The sequence below is a fragment of the Dermacentor variabilis genome, chromosome 10, assembly GCF_050947875.1.
Source record: "Dermacentor variabilis isolate Ectoservices chromosome 10, ASM5094787v1, whole genome shotgun sequence".
NCBI classification, from domain to species: Eukaryota; Metazoa; Arthropoda; class Arachnida; order Ixodida; family Ixodidae; genus Dermacentor; species Dermacentor variabilis.
The window spans coordinates 104988067-104998757 of record NC_134577.1 but is presented as its reverse complement, the minus strand read 5'-3'; the positions used below and the strand labels follow the sequence as shown (position 1 = coordinate 104998757).

The 10691-nt window shown below is 42.8% G+C and overlaps 1 protein-coding gene across 1 annotated transcript; it reads left to right on the top strand.

The window, feature by feature from the left end:
* The first annotated feature begins 203 nt into the window (after positions 1-203).
* On the top strand, positions 204-6962 carry LOC142560865 (uncharacterized). Its single transcript, XM_075673272.1, has 2 exons — positions 204-668; positions 4365-6962. The coding sequence occupies exons 1-2, from the start codon at positions 414-416 to the stop codon at positions 4605-4607; spliced, it is 498 nt and encodes a 165-aa protein (XP_075529387.1). The 5' UTR covers positions 204-413; the 3' UTR covers positions 4608-6962.
* The last annotated feature ends 3729 nt before the right edge of the window (positions 6963-10691 follow it).

Below are 10691 nucleotides of genomic sequence, written 5' to 3'. Positions count from 1 at the left end.
CCTAAACAACTGCATGCAGTTGTACTAATAGCACAAACATATTTTTAAACATTTGTAGAACTTTCACTACTTCGGTTGTTGCGCTTTTCGATTTTAGAACAGTGGTATACAGCTGCCGTGCAAAAACCCGTCTAAAAAACCGAAACCAAAGCTAGCAGCGCTGTCGGGATTGTCATATGACAACTAATCCGGAAGAAGCCAATCCAAGACTAGCTTGGCTTGCGCGAACTGCAGACGACTGCGCCGCAGCTGGCACGGCGCATACTGTGGCTGTTGAAGTGTGTTTGCGTTGACTCATCGGAGTTACTGGTAACTAGCAACGCTTCACCTTACCTTTTCACCCGCGGACGTGTGCAGAAAGCGATCCTGACTTCAGTTGTGGCGGCCGAAAAGCGCGGCCGTGGTCACGCACCATGCGTTTGCCGAGCTTGAGCCAGATGGTGCAGATCTCCGGCTGGACCGGAATCGGACTCGTCTGCACCACTTTCTGGTTTAAAAACTACCTGGGTTACAAGATGACCGAACTGGAGTACTACAAGATCGCCATGTCGACGCTTCGGGGAAACGCAGCTGCCATGAAACTCCTCGGCGAGCCGCTCAAGGAGCACCGCATCGACATCAGCAACACAACCAGCACCTCGACGCGACCGCACCGAGCTCAGATGAAAGTAATCATCCTTTCTTGACTGGAGCGGCGCGACTTGATTGACGTAGAAATTAACTGATCGGCAATGGGTGCTCACTGCGGAAGCGGTCAGAAGTGTCGAAATCCGTCAATTCTCAAAATTCACCGAATTCGAGTTTTGGCGACAGTGAATTCGGCAGAAGTGTCGAACTGTGTTTTTAAAACAATGCGGTCCAACAAATGCGATATCGTAGCGAAATGTGAGCGAACACAAGGTAGCAGAAAGCGCGCTATCTTCTTCTGCAGTTCTTCGAATACAAACGCTTGTCGCTTTTGTAATAGAAGATCACAGATCATCCCCTTTTCGAAGCCCTTCGACATTGACTGAATTCACTGAATTAAGTAAATGCGACAGTCAATTCGACAATGAATTCAACGAATTCACAATTTTTGAATTCACAAATTCAGTCACTGTCGAGAAAACGATGCGTACGAGCAAATGTGATCGCGTAGCGACATCTGAGCGAGAACAAAGTAGCAGAAAGTGTATGAACTTGTTAGAATGCGCACCTTACCGTTTATGAAGAAGGGTAAAAAGAAGGACACCGACCACTGAATGAATACAAGAAAAGGCGTTTTGGCTACCCTGACGGGAGCCTTGTTCACAATGAAATCAAGGACGTGCGATACAATGATTGGGATAACGCCAAGATATTAGAAAAAGAAAGAAATTTGACGTCAAGACACCACTTGGAATCCCTCCTAATCCAAATGACAGATAGCACCCTCAACCGCAATGACGGAACCCTCCCCCCCATCTACACGCGCTGCTTACATCATATTTTAAAGCCATATAAACATTGTATCGCACGTCCTTGATTTCATTGTGAACAAGGCTCCCGTCAGGGGAGCCGAAACGTCTTTTCTTGTATTCATTCAGTGGTCGGTGTCCTTCTTTTTACCCTTCTTCATGATGCCTCCCGACCAGACGGGCTTTTGTCAAAACCTCGACTTCACCTTACCGTTTGCTTTCATAGGTGATCGAGTCACAGGTTCGATCTCTCACATATTCAGCCACCTTTTGACACATTTTGACAGCGACTGAATCTGAATTCACTGAAAGTTATTAATTTTTTATACATACTGCAGCCTCAATGAGGCTATTGCAGGAACGGGATGAACATCAAGCATACAAACATTTATAAACAAGATTGCGTGAATTGTTTCAGTGGTAGTGAACGGATGTTGCCCGGTAATGAATTTCAGGCTTCAATTGTTGATGGGAAAAGCCTGTATTTAAAGGAATCAGTGTGGGCAATAAAGGTTGAGATATTTAGAGCGTGGCTACTCCTCACAGATGAGAATTGATTAACGTGTGAAGGAATTTTAGGCATTCAAGTTTGCGACGCTCTGCAAGAGGAGTGAGACCAAGTGGGGGAAGGGATTCTGACAGCAAAAAGTTCTTGTCATATCTCCGACAACCAAACGCACTACTTTTTTTTTTTGCACCGATTCTATAGTTCTTTGACGTCACAGTGCCTGTGTGGATGCCATAAATAAGCCATATTGGAGGATGGCGCGAATGAAAATTTTATGTGTTAGAAGTTTAGTTTCTTGAGGAGCAAGATGCAGCGTACGATGTAAGTAACCTAGCCTTTTAAGGGCCTTGTTGCGGGTGACATCAATGTGTCTTGACCATGACAAATTGTGTGTTAGTAAGATACCTAAATATTTGAATTCTAACACTGTATTTAAGGTAATATTAGTGAAGGTATAGGCAAAGAAGGAAGGGCATGAGCGTAGTGTAAAGGACATGGAGACAGTTTTGGAAAAGTTGATATTCATTTGTCATGCTTCGGACCAGCTACAGAAGTCAGCAAAATAATTATTAAGGACAATATGATCAGTAGGAGATTTAATGGCATGATATAAAACGCAATCGTGTGCAAACAGGCATATTTTAACTGAAGTGTGTAGGGGGAGACCATTAATATAAAGCAGGAATAAAAGAAGACCCAGTACTGAGCCTTGGGGAACCCCCGATGAAACAGGCATCAAGGGTGAGTTAGTAGAGTTGAAACGTACATATTGTGAGCACTGGGAAAGAAAGTCCGATATCCAACCAACCAAGGATGTATTTTTTAGTATAACGAACAGCTTATGCATAAGTTTAGGGTGTGAGACATTGTCAAAGGCCTTTGTGAAGTCTATAAAAATAGCATCAATCTGGTCACCTATGTCTAAAGAGCTGCTGATGTCGTGAATGAATTCTGTCACTTGTGTTATAGTGCTGAGGCCACGTATAAAACCATGCTGGAAAGTGCATAAAATTTTGTTAGTTTCAAAAGATTCCATAATATGTTTAAAAATAATGTGTCTGAGTAACTTACATCAACGTGCTGTTAAGGAGATCGGCCTATAGTTAGATAACAATTGAATGTTACCTGACTTAAATAAGTGGAGAATTGAAGCAAGTTTCCATGAGGGAGGAAAGGTGGCGGTTGAGAGAGATTTGCTGAATATAACTGTTAGATATCTGCTGCACCAAAGAGAATATCGAATAAGGAAAACAGTTGGGATACCGTCAGGACCACACAACATCTTGGCGTCTAAGTTTAGGATTAAGTACAGCCTCAGGAGGCAGTGATACATCGTTGGTTGGAGGGTATGGTTCAGAAGCAAAAACAGGGATTACAGAGTTATCAGTCATAAAGACAGAATGGAAGTAGGTGTTAAAAAAACAAGCTATTGTCTGCGTGTCAGAAACTGCAACATTAATTATTAACACATCCAAAGATGACCCAGGTGGTAGGCTAGCTTTCCAAAATTTATGGGTATTAGTCTTCATTAATTTCGGCAAGGTTACGTTGCAATAAAATTATTTTACAGGAACCATTTTATAACAAAGTTCCTTTGTAGTGCTATGGAACTGCACGAGTTTTGTTGAGTCGCCAGAGCGTTTCGAATGACGTAATCTGGCTACATGACGTGATAAATGCAAAAGGTCCCTACTCATCCAAGAACTCCAGTGTTTGTTTTCTTTGTTTTTAAAGGAATGAAAAGGTTTGTACACTTACTGACAAGATTTTTGAAGAGACTTGTCAAAGTATTAGTATCACTAGTGGTACTTGTCTTGGGTGCGCTGTTACAACCCTTACCGTGAATCCCAACCAACTGGCCCAACTTGCCATTCTGATGAAATACACTGTTGTTTCACTTACATTTTTAACAACACGCTTCTTGAGCAGTGCAACACAAGTTTAGCTGGAACACCAGTGCATTTTCCAAATCATGGGAACCCATTTCTTGAAACCAGTGTCATTCCCAAAATTCCTTCCAAGTGGATCTGTGTTGTGAACTCATTGGTTCCATTTCGTAAATATTAATATGAGTCATGGAATAATTAGCTTAAACTTTAATCAGCCAATTATGCATGTTGCTCTTTGATGCAAATAAATGTCCATGTACAGTATTCCAAGTTGTCCAGATCAAGGAGTAATATTCTGAGATTTAGTACAGCATATATTTAAGAATGCCTATTAAAATTAAACACCTCTATATACAGATTGTCACCTGTGAGCTGCCTTTAGTTTCCAATTCCTTTGGATAAGTTAAGTCTTTTCGTTCATGAAAGTGTGGCTCTCCTGTATCCAAGAACAATCCGGCAGCCCAGCTTTTATTTTAATGCATTTTCATTGATTTCTTAATGCATTCACACTCGCCCATGCTTTCACTCAAGGTTCCAGTCCAGGGCTCCAAGCAGCGTGGCGAGCTGTACCTGTGGGCCGAACGGCACGCGCTCGATGTGCCGTGGGAGTTGCTGAGGCTTGAACTTGGCTTGGAAGCACACAAGGACAAGCGCCTGCTGGTCTACTGCAACCCAAAATATGCCAGGGACTATGTGAAAGACTTCGACGTCGACGTAGTGCCTGCGGTGGCTTCGGACAAATCCAGTGACCCACGTAGCTCGTCCTCAAGTTAACCCGAGTTTTGTGTGGTGGTGTGGTTAGGCTTGTACCGAGTGTTCCTTAACTGCGAGCGCGAGCTATAGACCGCTCTTGCAGCTAAAACGCTCGCCCATTTGGACTGATGTGTCACACATAGGTAGCATTTCATGGTGGGATCAGTTCAATGCCATGTTTGTATGCATTACTTGCATGTTTTGGCCACAAGAAACCTGAAGTGTGTATCGTATGTGGTGATGCCACTCAGAAAATGCAGATTTCATTGCAATAAAATGCTGTCTATCTGTCAAAATTATGATGAAAAGTGCTTTTAAGCATAGTGGCATTAGACTGCACCACTGTTTTGTTTCAGCAAAATAGTAGACATTTATGAATGGTTTCACCACATATGATGCATACCTCGGATTTATTGTGGACAAAACAGGCAATTCATGCAAACAAATGTAATATTAAACTGAACCTACCATGAAATGCTGGCTATGTGTAACATATCAGCCCAAGTGAGCCAACAGTTGCGAGTAACACTCGGTATTATTTAAGTTATGTTTAAAGAGAGAAAGTAAAGATTTGCTAGGCCAAATACAATATCTATACTTCTACTGCGCAAACAATTTTTCCCTCTGTCCATACATGTTAAAGGCAACGGTGGTGACCATCAAGGAACTGTTTTACGCTAGACAGGTGTATACTACAGTACTTGGTCGCCAAATAAACAGGCTGTTTCTTTTTCATTCTTCCATTTGCCATTCATCTATCTTTGGTGAATCCATATACTTATGTAGTGCTGTACTTCACAAGAGCACTTATTGGCAGACCACTGAGCAAAATCGTTGTTGCTGCTCTTTGCTCATCAGTAAAAAAAGGAAAACAGGGTTAGCCCTAAATGATTCATCAGGTTTCGAAGCACTGTTTATTTACAAGTACATGATGTACAAAGACGGGTGATACATGAAAAGATAAGATACACTCACCAAGTTTAAAAATCCCACCTCGCGGCTCGCTTGCACGCTCGATGGCAGGCCTGTGACGGTATTCCACAAGATGGCGACAATGCACAAGAGTTCTTGTGTGTTAGAATATGCGAAGTGTTTGTCGGTTACGAGCGTTCAGCGTGCCTTCGCACATAAATATGGAAAAGCTGCAACTGGTCACCAGAGCATTTTGCATTGGTTTTGCCAGTTTCGTGATGCTGGTTGTCTGTGTAAAGGGAAAACCGCGGGGTGACCACGTTCCTCAGAGGAAATTGTGGAGCGCGTGAGACAACTTTGTGTGCAGCCCACAAGAATCAACTGATCGTGCAAGCCGTGAACTTGTCTGCAGAAGACTGTGTGGAATGTTTTGCAGCGGCGTTTGCATTTCAGAACCTACCGTTTGCAGCTGTTACGACACTTGACCCTGATTCGAGATGATTGTGTCTGCGATTGGAGTTTTGTACCCGAATGCAGCTGACTATGGAAGATGATGATGACTTTGCAAGGAAATTGATTTTCAGTGACGAGGCAATTTTCCATCTGTTGGGAAAGGTGAATTGTTACAGTGTGAGAGTGTGGTGTACTGAATGCTGCATGTTTGTGTGGAGTTGGAAAGAGATTCGCCAAAAGTGAATGTCTTCTGTGCCATATCCAAGACAAAGATGTGTGGCCCCTTCTTCTTCATCGAGCAGGTGGTGAAAGGGTCCATGCACCTGCATATGTCACTTGTGGTTATTGGCCCAACTGACTGCTGACTTCTTGACTTTCAACAGGATGGGGCTTCACCTCACTGGAGCACAACTGTCTGCGCCATTCTCAACAGAGAACTGCCGCATCGCTGGATGGGTTGCGCTGGGCCAGGTGATGTTCTTCCCCTGCCATGGCTCCCCAGGTTGCCAGATTGCACACCATGTGATTTCTTCCTGTGGGGCTGTGTTAAGGACAAAATTTATGTACCCCCAATGCCAACAACACTGCAAGAACTGCAGGAATGCATCACTGCTGCTCTGACTTACATTGACAGAAACATGCCAGTGAATGTATGGATGGAACTGGATTACCGTTTGGCTTGGTGTCGGGTGACTAAGAGCACACACATTGAACATTGTCTATGTATTTTTTCATGTATCACCCGTCTTTGTACATTGTATACTTGTAAATAATCAGTGCTGTGAAACCCAATAAATCGTTTAGGATAACCTTGCACCTTAATCAAAACACTTTATAACATCTTTCAGCAGTGTTTCTAATTTAACTGGTTTACAGACGGGCTTGCCTAGTAAGAGGCATTTATTAACTGTTATAGCCATTATAAAAGATAACCCATTTGATAACCCATGGCTGAGTACGTCATCAGAAATTAACCACTAAAGAAACTTTTGAATAAAGAAATAATAATAATCTATCCACCTGGGCGGTGTTTGAATTTGCAGCTTTTCAGTTGTAAGCCAGGGACTCTAATCACTGTCACGACAGTTCCGTTAACTTCACAAGTCCTAAATGCCATTCAACATTGAGAAAAAATAGAACTTGTTCATACCTTTACTTGTGTCCACGAAGAGTAGATCCGTACGCAAAAAGAAAGGAGATTTTATATGCTTAAGATAATTATTATTGTGGTAATTAGTGATTCATTTGACAAACTATCCATAACTGAAACCTCGTTCCTCCGTATAAAAATTGCTGCTATGCACTTTGCACTGAAATCTGAATTTTGAGGTATCAGGTTTAGTGTAGCAACAATGACATGTTGGACGTGGTGGGGTTAAACTGATGACGTAGTAGGAAAATGTTACGGCAGCTCGACACGTGCGGTGATGAAGTCAGACGTGTCACTTTGCACATAAATCACAGAGAACTAATTTATGCTCTGTCTCAACGGTTCTCTGAAGTGCAGTGAAAGCTATGGGTCATGTCAGCCAACCAGAAGTTTGAACCAGCAGGAACGTTCCTTGCTGTATTGCCCTCCTCTGATTTCCCTGCATGTAACATTGACTGAATGGAAGCTCTGTGAAAAGAATAATACTCCGTTTCACATGTAGCAGGCAACACTATGGAGGAGACTTTTGTCACTACTCCCATTCCTGACCAAAAAGAGAAAGTGAGTAAAATACGAAAGAATGATATAGGTATGCATCACATAGTTACATGCAACATTCTCATACATTTACATTGCTAAATATGATGTAATCATTACATGGAAAGCGTTGCAGAACTGAACTGATTCACCACTGAACAAAAACAAAACTGAGCGACACGTTTCTGCGACCAGTGATCACAGCACATTTCTTGCACTCGCAGCCAAAACATAGCAAGCACAGAGGTGCACAAATAATGTGTGGTTTGATGCAACGTGGCTTTGACAACTTGCAGGTGTAATTATATATGAAGTAGTAGTAGTTCTGTAGAAAGTGTCACAGGTTGAAAACAAACGCACTGCAAAATGTGTTGACTGGGATTTGTACGACCACACTACTTGCATAGCGTTGCCAGCCAGGTATGAGACAGCGTATGAAACAATGAGTGAGCCTTCCTCCCTTTGCGTTACGTGCAGTTGGCTCTTGTTGCGGATTGGTTGCTCAAGCCGTAGGCTTCGCTGCACTGCACAGAGTTGCAAGCACTGCAGCACTATGCATGACAGTGAAAAAAAATTCAGATTTATTTGTTTGTGTGGCTAGTTACATAAGTGATAAATCATTTTAACTTTAAACTACGCTGTATTAAACCCCGTAGGTTGAATGAATGCAGAGCAACTTCCACATGTCACGAGAGATGCCATGGGGAGGTTCCAGATTAAATTGCTACCACCTGAGAGTTCCCTTAAAAGGACAGCAAAGAAAAACACTTAAGCCTGTTGATACTGATAACATATATTCAAAACTATTTTTGTCAATTTCGCATTAGGAAGTTTATTACTAGAAAAAGAATTGCACTGAAACCATTGACAATGATTGTCAGAGTAAATGAATAGCTGAATGCTTACAGAAAGCTGTTCGCTTTATTAGAGGATGATGCACTTGAAGGTGCATATTTGTTGCAGCAAGGACATTTATATAGCACTTGTTGTTTCATTGCATAATTCCACAGTGAACGCAGCCGTTAAATAACGCACCTCTAGCGGTGTCGGAGCCCTTTCGTACAGCTACCACTTTGGAGAGAAGGTGGTGAGGGAAGAGGAGGGCTGTCCTTTCCGAGCACTCCACCACAGCATGTAGACCTTCAGACGGCACTCATGCAACAGCGCATGCTGGTAGGCTTGGCCCCTCCTCCTCCATTCGCTTACACACACAATTCTAAATGATGTTACGAAAGCATGTCTACTTACGAAAGCATATCTACAACGGAGCCAAGTTCTGCCTTCAGACTGTGGCCCACTGTTTATCCTCACAAGCTCCAATATATGCCTGGATGTTTACTGTAATTTGAAGAATGATGTACTTATTTTACAGTTGCAAATGCCATATCTAGAACTCAGGTTTTTGAGAACCGTGTTCGCAACGAAGGTTTTATAATCTGAATATAATTACTGTTGAGCTTAGGCGACGAATGTGCCCCGCAACTCAGTTGCACTACTAGAGTGCGTGTGTCTGTAGTGAAAATCCGACCACAATATGCATGAAAGAAAGCTATTTGCTTTGATATAAATGACCTAGTTCATGAATCAACGTGCTGCCACGAACATATTTTTTTCATATTTTGGCCGTTGTGGTTTTGGCACAGGTTATTGAAACTAGCCGAGTCCACTTTTCGGCTCCTTTGCAATGCTACAATGTCTTTACTGATAGAAAATAACTAGGCCCTGGCAGATGCCATCAGAATTCATGACATCGTGCTGAGCTCATGTGGGAATGTCAAGGCGTCATTGCCACCTAGAGTCCCTTTTTTTTTGTTGTGTTTCTCTTCAGGCTTACTAGAACTTCTGTAACAGTAAAGGTGGCATTTCTGGAATTGTAGAAGCAGAATTAACCAATCCAGATCAAACTATTTTTCTCTTCGGTGCACCTTTAAAGGGGCCCAAACCACTCCTCCAGCTTGGTGAGATAACATAGTCCGTGGGTAGCATATGCTGCTTTCAACATCTCGGCCAAGTTTTGCTGTCGTACGCGGTGCATGGAGCTCGCAAGTGGAGCATGAAGTCACCTTTCTCTCAAACACTGTCTCTTGAAGAGAAGCCTGCTTCTCACTCTCTTCTGGACACTTTATTTTGTAATAAAGCAGATTCTCATATGCGACTGCTATTGGTAGCTGCGGCCGGCTACGTAGCGTAGGTGCTGTAACCTACGTAACGTAGTCCGCTGGTTAAGCACACTGCGACTCGCTAAGCACAACCGCATTCAGCTTGTGTTCAGCACATCATAGGCACCAAAATCGGAAGTTGCGGCGTCTACGTTAACATACAAAATGAAATTTCAACCACGGTGACATTTAGAAGGCGGAGTGCTGTGGCACGCTGCACTCTGCTGTAGCCTTCGCAGTGCAAGGGGCTGAAGAAGGAATAAGAGCACAGCGGAGGCAGTGTTTGACTGCCAATAACTCCGCTTCTGCTGAATGCATCGAAGTACTTTTTGTGGCAAAGTATTTCTGAAATAGCCTATTTTCACTTCAAATGCCTTTCTCCTCTTCGATAAAAAGTGGTTCAGGGCCCCTCTAATTCACACACTATGCGCTATGCAAATGCACTATGCTCGAGGAATGAAAGCTGACAGGAGAATTTTAAAGCAGAGCACTTCTTATCAGTGACATAGCCAGAAATTTATTTCTGGGGGTGGTTCCGCCAACTACCCACTCCTTCCCCTCCTTCAACTCTCTCTCGCTTTGTCTATATATATATATGGAGATTGTACACCACGCAAAAGCTCCCCAGACACGAATGTTGCATGAAATTGTGCTATCATCCTTATCCTATTTTTGAATATGATGACACTAAAAACATTAAAGTTTCATTTACAAATTGATGCACTTAAGTAATGTATGTCAATGACCTAGCTGGCACATGACTTTGAAAAATGAACAGCACTAAAAATGGGGCCACACGAAAACGACAGTGCACAATCGTGTGTCTTCCCATTTGTAGGCCAGAGTTGTTGCAGCGCAGGTAACAATGGAGATCACCGTTGTTTTCCAGCCGGA